At 39.1% G+C, this 20,421-nt stretch overlaps 1 protein-coding gene across 3 annotated transcripts in view; it reads left to right on the top strand.

The window, feature by feature from the left end:
- PIGN (phosphatidylinositol glycan anchor biosynthesis class N) overlaps window positions 1-20,421 on the top strand; it is a 99,247-nt gene that overhangs the window by 35,461 nt on the left and 43,365 nt on the right. For all 3 annotated transcript variants that reach the window (XM_041475998.1, XM_041475996.1, XM_041475997.1), the window contains exons 8-12: window positions 171-287; window positions 4,218-4,258; window positions 5,766-5,825; window positions 6,913-7,005; window positions 8,865-8,920. In XM_041475998.1, the coding sequence (XP_041331932.1) occupies window positions 171-287; window positions 4,218-4,258; window positions 5,766-5,825; window positions 6,913-7,005; window positions 8,865-8,920 (367 nt within the window). The remainder of the gene's footprint in view (window positions 1-170; window positions 288-4,217; window positions 4,259-5,765; window positions 5,826-6,912; window positions 7,006-8,864; window positions 8,921-20,421) is intronic.

Here is a 20,421-nt window from a genome sequence, read left to right as displayed (position 1 = left end):
GTGATGTAAAAACAAGCTATGAAGTTGGATTAGGTTGCTTCTAACAGGCGTTTAGTATGTCTGTATCAAGAGCTTAGTACATGTGTGCATATTTTTAGTGCATCTAGATTTTGTTTGTTTTTACAGCACATGTCTTAAAGTTTCTCTTTTTCTTGTTTGGTGTGTCTTAGGATCCCATGGAGCCGGTCATCCCTCAGAAACTTTAACACCACTGATTGTTTGGGGTGCTGGGGTAAATTATCCACAGAAAGTTACAACCCAGGTCTTTGAAGACAATTTTTTGAAAGGTAGGTAAAATATAAAACTTAAGTGAAAGATTCTGGTGGAAACGGAGATGTTTTTAACCATTACACCTGTTGAGCTTCACTAACTTCTGTTCCATTTCAGTAAGTGTGATTTGCTTTGTGTGATGTGTAAGGAAAAGGTGACAGGGTATACCTAAGGAAGCTATGCAAAACTGCATAGGTAACATCAGTCAGTTTTCTTATCTAATCATCGAATTGAAGACTTTCTCTCTTTTTTGACAGGAGGCTATTCATGCTCCTAAAACTGCATTCCAGGAGACTTAATTTTTAACTCCCAGATGTTGAATGGTATTAGTACAGAAACATAAGTTGATAAGTTCCAAGACTCCATTCTAACTTCACAGCACAACCCTGTGGACATTCCAGGGGCTGTCTTGTCTCATTTGAATCCTTGCAGCTGTTGTGCAAATGTAAACAGCTTTTCTCTATAAAAAACTGTGATTCTTCACTGTTGTTGTTCCCTTTTCTAATTTATTCAAGAGTAAACTTTTAAAGAATGAGTTTTTATTATTTCACATACATAATGCAATAAACGCTGTCTTACTGAAATATCAGTGGGGTTAGAGAATCTTTCACATATGATTAAATTATTCAAGCTGGTCCTCTTTCATGTGCCTCATTCTTGTGGCCTGCTGTTTCTTAAGACACCTTGAGTCTTGGGTTGTTGCTCATGATCAATGAGGTGATGACTTCCTATTTTATTGGATTGTTTGTCAAGGTACATTAGAGAAAACAGGCAAAAATTACTTCAGCCGTGAGGTTTTAACTCCGCCCTGCTCTCAAGAAGGTATTTGGTAACAGATTAGGTCATTTCAGAAGTAGTGCTAACATTTCACTCTTTGTGCCTGACTGCTGCTATAAAACAATGACATCTGTGATAAAATGGAAAATGAGTTGTAGGAAAAAAAAAGGCAAACAGAATACAAAACTGATTTTGGTGTCAGCGATAGCTGATCTGCTAGACTTTTAAGGACATTTGATATCTAAGTGTTGATCTACAATAGCTGAATTTTACATCTGTCAGTTTCATTGATTCTCAGCAGCTTTAGTGCAAACCTCAGCATCTGACTTCAAGTCATGATGAAAATGATGTGAGAGATTTCAAAAAAGATGAGCATTGAGCTGACTCCCAGATGCACAATAGGGAAAGGTATATGGCCCTCATCTCTTAGACAATGTGTGTTTACTTAGAGGACAACATTTGTCTGCACCCTGCTGTGCCTGCTTCATGTTTTCCTTTTGATGGTTAAAAAAACCAGCAAACCAAATAACCACCCAAAAAACCAAGCACACCAAAGCAAACATCAGAAACGCCTCTGTTCATTTTTTACTAGCTTAGTGTCTGTCAAGCACGTTGTTGCTTTGTTTAGACCTTACAGATTCTTAATTGTCAAGGATGATCTGTATTGGAGATTTGAAACGCTCTAAGTATCTTGGGAGTTTGAATTTCTATTTGAGTAATAAGTATCTTCTTAAAAAGGGACTGTTTTCTCTCTGGTAGTGCATCAGAGCTTCTAGTAGGTTACATAGCTTAGAAGTAAAGAGAGAATTTTTGAAATGGAACCTGGCACTTGCACTGGTCAATACAGTTATGCTACTCCATTGTTACAATCCCAGATATTTTCACAAAGGTAACATATAAAAGGAAAGCTGTTTAAAAGAGTTCTCTTGAAATGTTCTTTGTATCGGTCTTTCCTGCTCCATGCAGCTGCAGCTGTGACTGTGTGCAGGGGAGGAGGGTGTTTTCAAGACGGCTGCGTCACTGATGTATGCAGGTGTCAGGCTTACATTTCTAGTTGCATGCTCCAATGTTCAAGTTCTTTCATCTATTGACAATCCTTTCTAATTTCTCCAAGTGTTTATGGAAATATTGACAGAATGTTTCTAAAGCTGACCAACTTCTTGTGATCTGTTCAGTGCAAGCAGGCTGTAGGTAGCTCAGTGAATTGTCTTTCTTCTCATTGTTGCCATGGAGGATTCATACCCCTCAAAGCAGTGCCAACAGGCAGGACTTAGCCTGTTCAGTTTGTCACAGAGAGATGATTGTGCTCCTTAGGTGGCCAGAAGGACACAGAATCTGCTCTGGGTTGGCAGCCTTCTCCTCATCACCTGTGCTGTGCCTTCCCTCAGGCCTGCTCATGCAATCCTATTGGAAAGATTTGTTACAGCAGCCTTGCATCCTGTGGGCAACATGTGCTATTACCCATTTGGCCACTGGTTTGACTGTTCTTCAGAAAGAAAGAGAATCCAGAGCTGCTCTCTAGCTTCTCGGGAGCTGATGGTTGGCCCTGGGGCACAAGCCCAGAGGAACTTGTCAGTGAACACACAACCTCCTGCAGCATCAGGATGTGGAGTGCTTGATACAAACCTGCTTTGTAGGGGGCTCAGCCTGCTTTGGCACAGCTGAGGGAGCTCAGTGTACCCTCCACTAGTTTGGCTTCCGTGAGGTTTTATGTGAGATTTTCTTTGGTTTGTGTATCCTCATCCTCAGCCACTTTCTGAACTGGCACTTCCCTGCTGTTTCCTTGTTTGCATCTGACAACCCAGTGGACTGTGGTAAAAGCAGGGCAGGATAAAGGCAAAAAAACCACTCTGTAAAGTGGGTGGAAAACTGCTGAGCACTGTACAGGAAACCTAGACATTGAGCTGGAATCATGAACCAGTGTGGGCAGCACGTACAGCCAAGATACCTCACTCCTGGGAGTACAGCCTGGACTGGCCAGTCTGTAGGTGTGTCCCAGTCCTTAGGAGTTCCTGGGCTCGGTGTCCTGTGGCTTCTGGTCCAAAGCCGATGTCTTCAATTCTGCATTTTGGAATATCTGAGTAGGGCATGCAGAGATGAAAAATTTTTAACAGAAAGAGATGTTTTTTCTAGCAGAGATACAGTTTCTTCCTACCTTAGGCACATTTTGTGTGTGTATAGACAGTTTTCCAATGTTTTTCTTTGGAAAATTATATTTAAAGGGAAAACAGGCAGTTCATTTATATAAATAGAAATATGGGTAAGAGTCTGTTTCTAGAAATATAAATCCATTTCCTTCTCTGGGAAGCAAAAGGAAGCAAACTTGTATCTTTTTGGTGTGAGTTTAACAGAACTGGTGATTAATGCTGCTAATACTTCCCCTGTGTTGCCATGGGAACTCCCCTTAGCTATCTCACTGCTGTTAAGGTACAAGTATGCTCTTCAGGATGCTTGTGGGACCAAATAACAATGGGCCTGTACTCAGACCCCCCAAGGTTGCAGTGGTATGAACTAATTGCTGAAAATATGTTTGGTGTGTGCAGTACTGCAGATGTATGAAAGAAAAAACCAAAACTAAACCTTGCTAAACTCTGTTTTTAAATAACTCTCCACCCCCAAAGAAAGCAGGCAATTTTCTCTTTGTTTCCTTAGAGGCCAGCATAGAGCAGGAAAATACAATTTTCAACCAGGTTTTGTGTGATGTGCCAAAGCTTTAGGATATAATGTTTGTACCATGCTGTACCAGTGCATTTAGGACCTTGGGTTAGGCTTTTTTGCAAACTATTGAAGAGATGCTATAAATCTCCGAAATCTGGGTTTGATTCTTTTAGTTGACACAGGAGGTAATACATCACTGCGCTGAAAAAAATAAAAGCCTTGGCATTTTTCCTACTGCAATACTACACTGATCTAGGTCACAATTGCAGGCAGCAATTTATCCTGCTGGATAAAAGAAAATGTGAACTGAAATGAATACATTTTGTTGTTTCTGCCTGTTGAGTTCTATCTGTAACCCTTCTTGAGCTAGCATCTTCACGTAACATCATAATTTTCTTTAGTATCAACACTTTACAGAAAATGGCAACAAAATAGTAAATATCAACTGAACTTGAACTGTCCTTTCAAATCTGTGTCGATTAGCTGTTCAGGTGCTCTGTTGTTTCTTGCAGAATGGCAACTGGAGAACTTGAAGAGGCTTGATGTCAATCAGGTATCAAACACACCTAATTTAATAGTTCATAAGTTTTCCCCTTAAATTATGAGTTTTGTGTGATTTAAAGTAATTTATTAATTTCAGTGAGTGATCACACCAATGTACCATTTCCCTAGAAACAGGAACCGCAATAACAATATGAGGATAAGTTTAAATTGCTTGTTGACACGTGACAGCTGTACACACAACTTCTCCTGAAGGTGCATATTGCACCATTTCTCTAAGTGATCCCACATGGCTGTAGGAAGAGTGCAGTACAATATACCAGGTCCCCCAAGCTGCTGTCACAAAATCAAAACCATTTCTTGCTATGGTGGTAAACTGTGAGTGTTTTTCATCTGTGATTGTGGCCCAAATATTTTGCAATTTAGACAATTAGTACTGTCAAAGAAGAAAAGAATGTGAACAATTTTCCTTTGATCCTAAATCAGTCAAGCTTTTTTAAAACTGGTGCTTCAAAAATCAATATATGAATAACAGACTCCAAACCTACTCAAACAAAGGAAATAATCTCATGCTAGAAGGTCCAAATTGGGAATGTTCTGGATCAAGTGCTTTCAGCAAAGCCTTAGTACAAAACTACAAAAAAGATCAGTTTTCCTCTCAAGGTTGGTAGGAGTTATGGCAATGTTGTTTTGAGACTGTAAAGAAGAGTCTTGAGTATTACTTTGTCCTGGGTAATGGAGTTCCCAAAGACAGAGCTGTTGTCCTGTAGTACACGTGGGACTAGGGATAAAAATAGCAAATGAGACCTCTAATTATCATTACACTCCAAGTGTACTGTTCTCCACAAATAATGGTTTGGAGTCTGCCCAGTAGATCTGAGGCTGGAGCAGTGCATGTAGTTTCAGTGTAATTTCTTCAGATTTATTCTGCAGAAACAAAGACTTTTGTTGTGTAGTTTTATATTAAAGGAAAATGTAAACCTGGTAAGAGGCAGTGTTTGTTATTACAAATAGGAGGAAATGATGGCTTATTTTATGAGATCCTTGGTGTAGATTGAAGGGCCTTTCTGAGGCCTGGCTGGACATTAAAAAAACTTCAGGAACTCCCTCTGAAGGGGAGAAGATGAGTAATCTGCACTGTGGAAGCTTGGGATAAAGAATGTTGTGAAAAGCAGTATATCCAGTATATAGCTTAAACTGTAAATATGAAATTAGTTATTTTGGTCATATCAATAGTCATAAAAAGTGGCATGCCTCTCTGAGTGCAGTAAAGGAGCTGCTGAATTCCTGCAAATAAATACTGGGGTGATTATATTTACTTTTTAAATGGAATGTATTTTTTCAAGCTTGTTCAGCAGCAGAGCTTCACATTTTGAATCTAATCATGCCATGACTACTAGAAACTAAAAAACCAAAAAACTGTAAAGGAGAGTTGTACGTATAACTTGGCAATATTACATAATTATCTTTTGCATATGCAGACATGTTAAAATTAAGCTGAATTTATTATCTCTGGATGCTGAAACGATGTTAAAATGGGAATGCTTCTGTTTGCACAGGCTGATATAGCACCACTGATGGCTTCCCTTATCGGTGTGCCTTTCCCCCTGAACTCTGTGGTAAGAAGTACAAATGTTGTTCTATGTTATAACAATCTGTTCACCTTAAAGGAAGAGGTGCTGGGGACAAGACTTGAGGTGTGTGAGGAGAAAGATTTACAGATTTGTAAAAGTGCTATAGGGTGTGAAGACTGCTTGTAGTTTTCATTTTATGTGTGTATCTTTAGTTTAGAGTACAAATTAAATTTTTTTTAATGTATTGTATAGGGCTTTTAATTGGAGAGGCAGCTGGTTCTTTTGTAATCTGCAGCTTCATACTCTTGAGCTATATAAAAGTTTTTTGTTGCTTTGTTTTTAGGGATGGTAAAAATGCAATATGGTTTGAATAACACATGATTTTGATCATGAAAGCTAAGTCTGTAAACAAGCCAGTTCCTGCAATTTAATGTTCAATTATTTCTTTATTAAACTAGTGTACTTTCTTCAGATGTTATCTTGTGCCTCTAATTTAGTGAACAGTGAGATGGCTTTTTCTTTTAATATCTCTCATGTATTATTACATAGTCCAAAAGTTGCCTCATAAATATTGAAATGGCAATTACCATTTCATTAGTGTGCTGTCACGCTGATAGTTTCACATATAAAACACCTATTTACAGCATATTTTTTGAAATATTTCTTCTGGAGACTTTGTCCCAGGGATTGTCCCCCTGTCCTGCAGTCATTGCTGGTTATGTGAGGAAAGCTGCCCAACACAGGGTGGCATGGGAACTACTCCCTTTCCTGCCACAAGTCATGGATTGAGTCAGGCCCAGGTGAGGCTTTGGGTGGAAGACTTTTAGGGGTACCAAAAATGGCTTCAAATTAGAGGTTGAGTTGATATTATTTTTTAGTATATAGTTTAGTAACAACTTGTTATTTATGTTTTTTGCATTCCTGTAGAAGCTGAGATATTACAAACAATCCCTATGATGTTGCAAATCTTTGTGAGAAGAGTATTTTCAAAGGAGTTACATGAGTTAGTTCAGCAGTAATTTCAAGTGTTCTTACTGCTTATTTGGCCAGCAATTCAGTTAAGAGAAATTCCTATTATTTAATTTTATTTTTTTTTTTTTTTTTACTTATCATGTGTATCTTTCTTCCTCAGGGAACTCTGCCTCTGGAGTATCTGAACACTAGTGCTCTTTTCAAAGCAGAAAGCATGTTTACCAATGCTGTTCAGATTCTTGAGCAATTTAAGGTACCAAACATATGGTAAAAAAGCCCAACTTATTTGAATAATAGTTGTTGCTATGTGTAAAATAATTGTATGACTTATCCTATACATAGTGTGCCAAGTTGAAAGGATTAAAACTGAATGCACATTCATTTGATTGAATAGCTGTGAGAGTTACCTAAGGAAGCTTGAAATACTTTAATAAAGAAGGTTGGTTGGTTTTTTCTAAGGAGAATGAGTAACTTTTTTCTTGCTTCTTAACAAAAATGGTGATGTTGATTGGTGTTAATATAAACCTACTTGCAGTATGTAGGTAGAATGCTGGTACCAGAGAAGGGAAATAATGCCTTTGCAATGGGGGCTGGGAGACAAGGCCTTAGATCAGGGTCAGTGCAAAAACACATCAGAAAAGTAAAAGGCTCCTGTGCATTAAAGAAATTAAATTAGTGGCCTAATTAACTTTTAGCTAATTCTGTTATATCTGTTGTTTTCCTTTGCAAGTGTTCATCTCTGGCTCCTCTGTCTTGATTAATTTAATATTGGATATTACATTATGAGAACACATGAGTGGTCCAAATGAAAAAGGTTCTGTTTCACTAAGCAGTGGAGTGAGAAACTGTCCAAAATCCACGTTTTGGCAAAGCATAGAAATACTCTGAGGGAAAACCATCCTGCACAGATAGAAGCTGAGACACAAAAGAACTGTTATCCTGTCTGGAAATTCCTGTCATGATAGTGAAACAATGAACTAGCATGAGATGGCCTGCATGAGATTAGCACCTTCAGCATCTTCTGTCCCTTTGCGAATGCCAGGTTCACAAAGGTTGGATACCAGGGTGGCAGTGTCAGCAGCAGAATGACTTGCAAAAATATGGTGGAGAGCTGGCATGTTAACAGGGGAAGTAGCTGGTGGGGTTGGGCATGAAGTTTGAAGCATGCCGACATCACCTCTGTAGTTGGAAGACCTCTGCTTTAAGAATTAAGGATGACTCAGATATTTTTCAGTTAAATTGGCATCTTGGAGACTATTTAAAAAATGAAAGTAGTTCTGCTTCTCCTTTCTTTTGAGCTTACTTTTGTTCTGTAGTGCTGGGTTGTTGTTGGCTTGTTTTTAGCATTTGGAATGATCCTGTCTGCATTTCCTTTGAATTTCCTTTTCCTTTGCTGAAGCAGAAGTAGACTGGCTTAGACATGCCAAGTAGATTTTTACTTTTCCTGTGATGGGCTGACCTGACCACAGTTTGTGCTCCCTGGAGATGATGTTGCCTTGGATGGATAGGATAAAATGTGTGGGTTGCTACTTCCAGTTGTCAGGTTTTACAAGTAGTGTGCTTAGGAAGTTCCTGACTGTACATTATGCCAACTGTCAGACTTGAGTCAGGCAGCTGCAGGTGGCCTTGAAGATGATTTGGGGGACCTTGGATAAAGTGGCTCTGATGGCATCAAAACCTTCTATTTTTGTCCATGTGCAGGTTAATGGATTTACAGCATTGCTCTGGCGGTATTTGCTGCAGTGTACTGGTGCCTGTCTGGTGTAAATGGGGTTTCATTCAGGGTGGTTGTCTGAAGCCTGGAACACTTCTAGCCGTGTCTTCCTTTTGTCCTGCAAACTGTAGAAAGCCTTCTGAGAAAAGCATTGGCTGGAGCATAATTTTATTTACTTTAGAGCAGGTCTGAGTTTCCAGGAGCTCAGTTTCCAGTTTCAGAGGAGTTGTGCATACTGGAGTATAACACCCAGTTGTATGGACAGGCTATTGACAGTGTGATTTCATTCCTTTTCCAAAGTCTTAGACATCGTCTGTGATCTTTTGTAGTTTAATTCCTGATACAATTTTTAGTCTTGTTGCCGCTTGCATGTAATGATTTAATGCTCTTTTATGCAGGTTAAGATGAGTCAGAAAAGGGAAACTACATTGTCAATTCTGTTCACGCCCTTCAAGTAAGTGTCTGTAAAAATTATGTTTATTTTACCTGATTGTCTTACCACTTGCTTTGGTATTTCAGTGAGCTGCAACAACACATTCAGTCTCTTAAGTCTTTTTTAGATGGAAGTGTTTATCTGACTGTGAAACTTTGCCCTAGAACTCTATGCAATTAACTGCTTCTTCTCACCAGAACTTTAAGATAGATTTAGTTTTTAAAATCTATTCCTTACATTTTATTTTCAATTAAGGCTTATTTTTCTAAGCTTTTTTTGACACCGTGGCTATATAGATTGCACTGATTTTTTTCTTGCTATACTTTGGGCATTTTTTCAGCATACTTTGGGAGATACAAGTCCTTGTACGGTCAGGAAGTGCAATCTGTTAATTTATATATATATCTATCTAAAAGTTGAACTAAGAATTGTTTCTTCTGTGATTTAAATGCTAATGAAGAATAAATAAAATGCATTGCATCCAGAACAGAAGCCTACAATGTTTAGCATTTGTGTTGCCTAGTCTTAGTGTTTCCAGGGCTGTTGAGGGAGTCTTTGTAGTGATTTGTGTATCTGGGAACTCTGCTCTAGTGTATGGAGCAGTTACTGCTCCCTTCATCCTTCTGTCTTATCTAATTAAAGCTTTTTTTTCCTTTTCCTTTCTTCTGTAAAGGTTTTTTAAAGCTTTGCGTGTGATAATGTTCAGTTCTGCTCGCGGTTTGTGGAGTGCTCCAAAAATGCCATGTCACCAAGAGCAGCTGTTTTCCTTTGGGAAATAGAGCAATGTTAATTAAGATGTTTAAATCATAGCAGCAGTAAAACGTAGTTGAGTCGCTTCCTGTGAAGTATGTTTGCTGTTAAAGATGACTGCTGTCTGTCTGAACAGACAATTGCTGTGTTACTTTATACCTGTAGCTCCTTCAAAGGGAAAGGTTTGAGACAGACCATGAGACAAAAGTTAAGTTAATCTTGGGCACATAATGAATCCTTTAGAACAAATTCTGAATAACAATGACAGCTGCATTATCAAAGAATGTTCTGATCTGTGTGAAATAAAATGCCCATATGGAAAGGATGGACAGTTCTCTTTGATAAATGACTATTAGTTTGATTATGCAGCTCTTTCAATTTTACCTTTCCTTGAGAAATAAGACTGAGTCTATACAATAGGATGTGCTTTTCTTAATGCTATGTTTATCTTTAAAGGATCTAACTATTACCAATTGCTTTATGAGTTGCTGTCTTTCCTTTTTTATGTTATGTTGGATTGTTTTAAGTAGAAATGCCAGAGACATTTATCACTTTGAAAATGCAACTAAAACTTTGTATACACATATCGTTACTTTGGTCTGGTCCACTGCAAAAATAAATTTATTTTCTTTAGATACTGTACAATTTTTTCTGAATCAAAATGTGGATTAATCGTTGTTCCAGGAAACGTTTTTATTTGAAACCAAAATAATTCCTTGGATGTGTGAATGTCATGGATGGAGTGGTGCACCTCACTCATCAGAGAGAAGCGATAACTGTTTCACAATGTTTGATAGTAAATAAGACAGCAGTTGTGTTGTGTTGTGAGATTCAGAGAAGACCCCCTTACATTCTAACTTCCTTCTCAGAGGGAGTTTAGAAGCGTCTGGGTCCAGAATTAGTTCCAGACTTGGTCAGTGGTTGGTGTCTAAAGGATTATATGTGCGCAAACAAAACTTTAAACTAATAGAAAAGGTAATAAGAATCAAAACAAACCTGAAAGCATTATATCACTTCTGTAAATGCCTCCCATGTAAAACCACCACAACTTTGTGTTACTTAGGTAAGATTCTAAGTTTGGCATGCTGTTATTCATTTGCCAAGGGTCTGTTGTGGCAAGGCATTTGTCGGCCTTGAGGAGCAGCCATTGCAGGTGTGGGAGGCAGGGAATCCACTACCACAGTGAAATGCCTTACAGGAATGTTGTGGGGAGTGTAGACTTTCTTTGTTGCTTCAAGATGATGCTGTTTATTCATTCTAGGAAAGCAGAAAAAGACTCATACCATGGATGGTCACACACTAATATAAATACTCACCCACAGTGTGCTGGGAGTAGTTTGGCCACATTCTGATTAGTCTTCCCAGCTCTCCTTGACTTTCAAAACTTGGTTCATGTCTGGGAAGCTATCAAGGGTCTTGTCCAACCTCTTACTAATAGTTGGGATGAAGTGGTTGAACACAAACCTATTTTTAAACAGATGAGTAACTTCCTAGTGCTCCAGCTTGCAGGAACCAAAGGAAGACTGAAGGTAGTTTAGGCATGCCCTGTCTGTCGATTCATCCCCCATTTCACATGCAGATGACTGAATGTGTGTGCAGTGAACGCAAGCTTGAACTTCTGCTGCAGGTACATGATCTGATGCGTTAGTATAAGGCAAACCACATCAGTTCATCACACAAATTATGCTTGAATCTGAATGAGAGAGAGAGGGAAAGGCATACATCCCTTCTGCTGTCTTTGCTGAGACACTTTTTTGGTGGTGGATAGAAGGGTGTAGAAGGGTATGGTTACTTTTTCAGCAGAAGTTAAAACTGCAAAGGTGGGGACACATCTTGATGTGCTGTGCTGTGTTTCAGAGTCATTGGTATTTGTATGGAGGTTGTGTTTCTGCAGCGCTGCATGCTATTGAGAGTTGTCAGCCCAGGTTTAGTGTCAGGTTTGACCCCTGATCTGTGTTAACTTGTGGTTGGCCTTACCTGCTGCTGCAGCTGAGCACAGTTCTGTGCTGTGTTTCTGCACTGCTGTCCTTTCATTCAGACACAAATAACTTCTTCCACCTCTGTTCATTTTCACTTGCTGTACAAAGGAGTTATACTCCTTTTGAATCCTTCTGGTGCCTGAAATATGTAACTTGAAGCTCAGAAAGTGTATTCTCCAGCATAATTCTTTTCTTCTTCATAGTTTATTGGAGGTTAGTGAAGGGTAATTCATGTCTGAAGTGCTTTAGAATCATGGAGTTATGTAGAAAATTTTAAGTACTTTGTTTGTGACTATTACAGATTTTGTGTTATTTCAGCAACTTGGTGACCTGAAAATGAACAAAGATATCTCTAAGAACTGAATTTCTTAAATTATTTAAAGATGTAGTTGAATCCAAGTTTGTATAATAGAAGTGTAGATATGAGCTGCAGAAGAAATCGTAGTTTAAAATTTCAGATTGAGACATTCTGGTTTTAGAGGTGCAATTACTAATGAATATGTAGTTTTCAGAGTAGGGGAGAGATGGGGATATATTCACAAACAATATATTCTGTAGAAATTGCAACTTAACAGAAATTTAACCTGAACTTAATTTTTTCAGTCAGAAATAACATTAAAATGTTTGTTTTGGCTATCTGAGGGAAAAATCCTGTTTTCTAGTTTCATTTTCAGGTGTTTTATTACTGAGTGAGTAGAAAACTGTTCATGACCTTCAGCTGCAATGACTCAAAAAACAGTGTTTGAGTTGTATGTTGAATATATTGCACCAAAAGCATGAAGCTAGTATACACATATGTATTTATGGATAAAATAAGCCTATTTTGAAAGTGTTGGCAACAGAGGAAGAATATTGAATTGATATAAAGCTTCTGATTTGCACAGGGAATCTCACCCCTAGCAGAAGTGTGGCTGGCACAGTGGACAGGAAATGAAGGAGGCCAGTAGATATGTGTCCTTTCCTACTTGGATCTAAATGGCATCTCTCTCTGAAATCCATCTGTCAGGTGTATAATGATGAGAAGGAGGATGCAGCTGAACATTGTGTCATGTGATAGAAACTTCAGTAGTGTCTACTTGACCAGACTTGAGATGGGTTAGAGTTTGGATAGCTCTATCTATTAATAAGGATGTGTCTGGCTGCCAGTAATGCCATTTTTGTTTATCAAAGTGCCTTCATCAAAGAATAAATCTGGGTAAAAGTGTATTTTGAGGCTACTTGTGAAACTATTGAGAATACATTTCAGAAACTCAGCTCCGAGTGTTTGATTCTGCAAGGTAAGGTACAGTATCCCTTGCTGAGATTGAATACTGACCTGTAGTTCTAGTTGGACATACGAAGGAAGTTACTATCTGAAATTAGTTTCCTTCCCACTTCCTTTCTCTCCCTACCTTTTTTTCCCAACTACAAAAGACATTTTTTTCAAAAACCATTTGCTTAGCAAAATAATAGGCTTTTCTCAGACTTCTGAGAAGAAAAGCACAATGCTTTGACCTTTACTTGTAAGAAAAGGAGGTGCCAAGATACCAGATGCTTTGAAGGAAGTGAGAGGACAAATCTGAAGACTGCTGACAGAGGGAAACTGATGTCCAGGATAGTGAACTATCTGAGCTTTCTGACCATTTGATGTGCCTTAGGGCAGCTGCCAAGCTGGCACAGCTCAGAGACCAGTGTGCCAAGGGGCCAGATGCTACTGTTGCAAAATCATTCCTGAAGTTCGCATCTCTGGCCTGTGGAAGTAATCCTATAAGAAGTACCAGAAGGACAGGGGTGTGTGGTGAGTAAATGGTGCATCAGTGTTGCCCTAAAATCTGAGTAACTAATTAGTGCAATTTTCTTGTCCCAACAGGTGCAAGAGATTTAAGATAATAAATTACATAAAAGCACAGGAGTCCTTTTGCATAGTCCAGGTGTATCCAGTGCTTTCAGGGATGGCTGTGCTTCCAGCTGGTCAGGTTCTGGTCCCTCACAATAAGATGGCAGGAACAGTAGTTTAAGAACCACCATACAGAAAAAAATCCAAGAGATGAACAGCTAAAGTATAATCAGTGCTTGCTTACCACTAGCTGTGCTTTTTTATTGAATGTCTTGAAGTTTTTATTGATATTAGAGGGGGTTTTTTTTATTAGGAAATAGAAACTTGACTTTAAATAAGATACTTGAGCTGTCTTCTCATATATGTAAAATCTTGTACCACCTTATGCTGCATTTTTAAAGTAACCCAATTGTCTGAATACTACATATTAATCATACCAAATAATTGGTTTTGTGTGCATAATCAAGTTATAACTTGCATATTTGTGTAGACAGTCACTGCATCTTTAATGTCCAGTGTACATTTGATTAATAAAAATGTACTTCTCACCATATGAAAATGTAACTCTTCCTTTGCTCTATCCTGTAGTATGAATTGAGATATAACTTGCTTAAACATTTGTGTGGACTTGATGCAAGGAAGTATCAATCATGTAGAGGCTGAATCTTTCCACATAATTGCCCATTATGTATTTTGTCAGTGTTAGAAAAGAAAATAGAGTGTAGAGTGTCTTTGAAGATTACAGAAACTTCAAAAAACTGCCATGTGCACAAATACCTCTCTTTTCTTCCTTTCTCTGATGACTGGAGATAGAGTACTACATTGTTCCCTCTGTCTGATGGCCTTTCAAAACTTAAATAATAGATATTCCCACAAAATTGACATTTGGATCTAAGTGAAGCAAGTGATTTCTTTTCCACCACTGAGCAAGGCAGGGTTCCTCAGGATGTGAGTACACTCTTTGAAACACCTTTGAAATTCTTGTTTTGTTTAAATAAATTACATTTATTGAAATAACTGGTAATATGTAAGGTATTTGTGATACATGTGATAATGCTTGCAAGAGCAAACATTAAGCACTGAATGCCAGGAGGAAAGGGTGAAAATACTGCAGTAGGGAAGGATAGTCTGTGATTATTCTGGCTGCATGTTTGTTGGAATGCTTGTCTTCAGAGGACCTTTTATTTAGCAGAAGCACTGATTTGTCTGTTGGGATTTCAGCCCCTTCATCCTGTGGTCAAGAAGGAAGGACCAGCAGCTTCCATCAATTCCAAGGCAGCCAGCACTTTCCTTTGTCCACTTTGTCCCCATTGTGTTATCAGGTGTGAATCTAGGCATAAGGCTACTGCTGGAACTGCTGGCACAAGCCAGCCAGTGTGGGCACCTTTAGCTGGTGTCAGGAGACAGACTGGCGGCCCTCTCCCCTCCACCCTTGGCTTTAAGAACGTGTATATATACATCAAAAAATAGAACTGCAATGCTGTAGAGACCAAGTGCTCAAATGAAAATAATGGCTTTGTATTATTTTTTAAGAAAAGCCCTCCTGTTTTAATAGTTAAGGTAGTATCTCTTCAGGGAGAAATCAATGTCTGTTCTTTGGCAAAAATGTCAGCTTCTCTCGTACTGAATAGGCCATGTCTGAAGCACACTGCTGCTCAGGGAGGATGCAGTCCTCTTAGAAGGCAGACATCCTGCTGGTCTTGAGTTTCAGCAGTGCACTCGGGAGCTTTTAGTTTGTACATGAAAAGCTAACTGGCAGCGGCTTCTGCGCAGGAGGACTGGATGTAATTGGATTTCCTATCAAGTAGGAAGTAGGTAAAGTCTTTAGAAGGAGCTAAAAGGCAGGTATATAAGATGAAATATCCCAAGATTAATGTATATTTCTCTATTTCTGTGTATTATAAATCCTTTTGTCCTTTTCGTGGAACTTGTGAGGCTTTGTGCAATGACAGTGAGGGAGGATTTCCAGCAGGTGGTAGGAGGGGGATGGATAGAGAATGCTGTGCTCTGGGGCATGAGGTAAGGGGCAGAGACAGGGCTCTTTCTGGATCCCAGTAAGAAAGGCCCAATAACAAACAGCTTAGTAAAATAGCTGTTTTAATAATAGGAAATGAATGGAAGAATACAGATAGCAAGTAAATGATACATCCCTTCAGATTCCGGGCAGCTGTGTTTGTGGAGCATGGGATCAGTTTTCTGGCAGTGCCACATGGATACTGGCTGTGGAGGCATTCCCTTGTTTTGCTCATTCAAGCTGCTATGTGATTTTTCAATCAAGAAATCAACCCTGGTGATAATTTCTGCTGTCAGACAGAAGGGTGGCTCACATGAGAACTTCTTGCAGCTCTTACATACATGAGGACAGGCCACTCCCTGTTATGGAATGGGAATTGCCTGCAGGCTCCTCTGTTTCTACCAGCTGACTGGGTTTGTCCCTTGGCCAAGGTATTTGGGCACCACAAGCCTGGGTCTGCATAGGGTATGTGGATCACTGATTCCTTGATGTGCCATGGTCTCCTAGTTAGGATCAGTATGGGGGTCTCCCAGACATGTTTTGGTGGCCATGGGCCCTGCTAGTAGGTACTTGCCCAGCTCAAGCTGTCTGCTCTGGATGCAGCTGCTTCAAAAATGGTCACTAGAGTTTAGGATGGGCATGTAGGATTGTGGAGCAGAAGAGGACATTACAAAGCCACAACACTGCAGGTACCTAGATCCAGCTCATTGCCATAAATCATAGATAAGTCATTGATATACATCGTCATGTATCTTGCAGATGTGAGGACTTGCAGCATTGGCATGGTGTTGTTAATTACAGTCAGCACATATCCCTCCCCTGCTAAAATAGAGGAGACTTTAAAAATGGTGCCTTTTTTCTCCTTCAGGGATTTTCCACCTTTCCTGAAAAGCAGTTCCCCTTTCCAAGGCTCTGGCATCATGTCCTGCTATGGCTTTCTGGACAAACCCCCTGCCCCTGCAAGATCTCTGCATCCAGCTTCTCGGTTCTGCTTTAAAGGGACCAGAGGGACAGTTTTGGAGTGTGGTCTCCTCCCTTCTGGCCTCTGCTTCTCTGAAGCTCTTGCCATAGTAGTTTACATGCAAAATATGCTGTGTGCAGCCCAGTTACCTTAATTGCTTCTCTGCTCAGTGAATTGGCAGCTGGCAGTTTAGTTGTCAGCTCCTTTTTCTCTCATCTTTGTTATCTAAGGGATTTACATAAATATCCTAAGGCACTATGCTGTTGAATATGCTACATCAGGGATTCTGATTTGTGAATATTAAAGGCTATTTTAATTCCTGAGACTTGACAGTCCAGGGTTAGAGCATTAGCAGTCAGACCATTTCCTGTGGCTTCACTGATGTCCCGCTGTCCTCCTCTGCATGTTTGTGAATCTGATGAATACAAAAGCATAGATGTACTGACAGGCTTCTGCAATGTGTCAGTAAATATACTTTTTGCTACCTTTGGCCTGTGTAAGTGTGTGTGTCCTCCTTTCATTTTGTTATGCTTTGAAGGACAAAAACCTCAGAACTTAAAAACTGGAGCCTCTTATTGACTTTCTTAATATTTTTCTTTCTTTTCGAGTGCCAGCTGAGCTTTTTTATACTTAAAAGAAAAAGGATAACTGAGTTGCAAAAGTAACTTACTACAACCCTACAACTACCCTACCTGACTAAAAATTTAACACATTAGTCATAAACTCCAGAAACACAGAAACCCACTTGGAATTTAGACCCTCCAAAACGGGAAGTCCTGGCAGTGGAAGAGCAGGAGCAAAGAGATTAGATTAAGTTGGGAAAAGGAATATTGTGGGTTGTGGGCTTTATGAAGCTGTAATAAACCCTTTAGTGTAGGTATATGTAGAGCATATTTTCTTTTAAAAACATAACTCTAGTATACCAAAAATAATGACTGTAATTTTTTTAATCTGTAATCAACATGGCATCTTCTAATTGTCAATATGAAGTTTTTTAGGACTTGCCTATTTTAGCAGCTTAATTGAAAATATTTTAGTAAAGAAGTAAAATTAAGGCCATCTAAAATTAAGGATCACTGAGTTACCCATCAAATTGTTTAATCTTTGAAGCTTCACTCTTTGATCAAAACTAAAATGTATGCAAAGGATTGTCTCTTTATCTCATAGTATGTGCTTTCAGTCTGTCTTTGGCAGATACTATAAAACAGTTCTTTTTTTCTGAAAAGGCACATCTAAAGAACTGGAATTGAGTGCATTTTGAAAATGGGAAAAAATTGGCTTCTGGCCATTAAAATTCATGTAAATAGGTAATTTGGTGAGGTCCATAGAATTGTAATAGCTTTCTTTTTCCTGATCATTGCCCCAGGTAACAGCATGTACTCTGTATTGCACAGCAAGTTTAACAGAAAGGAAATATCATGGTTCCAGACTTTGATTTTTGAAATATTTACTTGGTCAATTTTTTTCACATTTTGTTGAATGAATTCAAGTCTTTGCGTCACTTGCCATTCATTGCCTTTGTGATTCTTCTCTGCTGCTGATGAAGTGGGAAGGTTTTCTCTTACGCATTTTATTCTACTCCTACAAGACTGTGCACAGTACTTTGAAAAGTAAACAGGAAGCAAGAAACAGGAGAATGACCAAGTTGGGTTCGTTTGTGATTGCGCTGTCACCAATATTAAGTCTCTGCGCTCATGGCTTGCTAACTGGAGTGAATTTGTTTTAGAGCAGAAATAAGTGTGCCATCATATTTCTGCACGTTAATAGTGTTGAATGCAGGCAGATCTGTGTCTCTTCTCTCCCATTACCCACCTGATGCTTTCTCAGATACCGTCCTGTTGTGCACTGGGAATGTTTGAAGGCAGCTCTCATGAGAGATTGCATTTTTGAAGCCTGTTCTTGCACTGGCTCAGTTGCTTTTGAATAGCAGCCCTGCAAAAATATCAGTCCAGTCTTGCATCTGCATTTTCAAGATGACGTTTTGCCAGCAGTGGATCAAATTATAGCTTTGTGGATCAAAGCCGTCACAGTGGATCCTGTAAGTACTATTTCAGCTGCTTGCAGAACTGCTAGAGTGGAAGCAGTCTCTGCTCTGCAGTATGGCCCTCTCACAGAGGAGTGTATGGCAACAGAGTTTGAACATACTCAGCTGATTGTGTTGCTGGCAATTTTCTCCCATGGGGGGAGAGTAGAGATGCCCTGGCACCTGCCCCCTGCCATGTCTGGATGGCAGAGGCCTCGGATGCTCTGCAGGGTGAGTGGTGCCCATAGAGATGGGCAACTTTATTCTGGGTCATTTATTTCAGGTTGCAAAGGTCCCTGTACTCGGGTACCAGGGATCTTCTCTCTGGAGAAGAGGACAAGTACCTGTAATTACTCAACAATTTGGCAGAGGAGGTTGCTGGAGTTGTTTGGGTCAGTGTCAGTCTGATGGCTCTTTTGCTGCTAACAGTTCTGGAGTTAGAAATTTCATAGCAGAGCACGTGAGAAGCTCTGCTTTATGTGGTGTTCTAAAGAAAGTCACCTGTACAAAATCCTATCATGCTATATTCAAATGGCCTTGCTCCATCATGGAGTTGGCACAGAGGTCTAGGGATGTGTGTCCATATCCTTTAACTTTTTAGTTTTGCATCAACAGGAGGAGCAGGTGCTTTCCTGCCCATCTCCCAAACAGCCAAAATGAAGAAGTTAGAAGACTGCTGAACAGCTACATCTGATTTGCTGCTGGATAAGGGTCATAGAAATGTGATCACTGTCTTTTGCAAATCTTGTCACTATCAAAGAGTTGTAGGATGTATAATATTTTAGTTTTTTCTGATGGAGAGAGTGAAAAGGTAGTGATAGAAAGGTGTAGATATGCATATGAGCTGACATAGTCAGGTACATGGGGTTTGTGAGTGTGTATAGGTAAGCAGCTGAAATGAATTTGTTTTCATCTGACAATGAGCTAGGCAAAGATCTCAGTCTTTGTCTTGTACATTTCATCTACAGGTCTGTGGTCCTTCCTTGGCTTTCATTATTAAATCTGCAGTATTATAAGTGTTCAACTAATACAAACATGAAGGGGTTACTTTTTATAGCAGAATTCTGGAAAATGTACTGTGCAAGAAAATTACCATTAATCTTTACCCAAATAACCAGGCATAATAAAATTAACAAACTAGCAGTGGTGAATACAGATGTATTTGCAAGGCATCTCCTTCTGTTCTGAGGTTTTTTTTTATTTTATTTCGTGGTTTGTCTGCAGCATGCTACCTGTGCCATTGGGGATGGTAATTTCTGTAGTGTGATGATAAACAAGACTCATTGGCCAAAGAGAGATCCCTTTGACATTGCTATGGTGAATGTACTTCATCACAGTCTTGTTGTGAATTGCTGTCAAATAGCTTAGCTTATATGAAGCATGAATGATGTGCTGGAAAGATTAATTTTGTCAGGTATACCTATGACAAGGGTAACTAACATCTCAGAAGGGAGAGTTTACAAGCACTTGCATGATTAGCCCAATCATCTTGTTTCATAATTAATTATGTTTATTCATGGATGAAGCTGTGATTTCTCTCTGGAACCAGGAAGTGCATTTCTGATAGCCATAATGAAAAATAAAATTACTCCTCCAGGAGGACCATAATTTTCTGTGAAGAATGTAATCTTAAGTCTTTAGAATCCTGATGATATTGTGAATGCATGTGTGTTTACAATCTGTGGAGTTCATGTTTTTTTCTTTCAAGTTAAACGTCTGAGTACTACCATTTACAGTGCATGTATTTTGCAATACTTTTAACAAAAGGAGGACAGAGTTGAATCCACTGACTGAATTCTCTTTGTGTGTGTCTCTTAATAGGACAGGTATTTTTGTGTTGTGGAAAAAGACCTCAGATTTTACTGGGGAAGACTATTCATCTTGAATTTGTTAGAATTGGATTTTGATGGTGGATAGCTAGCAAGAGCATATACACATATACCCTCATTTTCCTTCTAGAATTGAGAATATTTCTAATA

The sequence above is a fragment of the Pyrgilauda ruficollis genome, unplaced genomic scaffold (genome assembly GCF_017590135.1).
Source record: "Pyrgilauda ruficollis isolate IOZ18807 unplaced genomic scaffold, ASM1759013v1 scaffold37, whole genome shotgun sequence".
NCBI classification, from domain to species: domain Eukaryota; kingdom Metazoa; phylum Chordata; class Aves; order Passeriformes; family Passeridae; genus Pyrgilauda; species Pyrgilauda ruficollis.
This window is presented reverse-complemented; position numbering and strand designations above follow the sequence as displayed.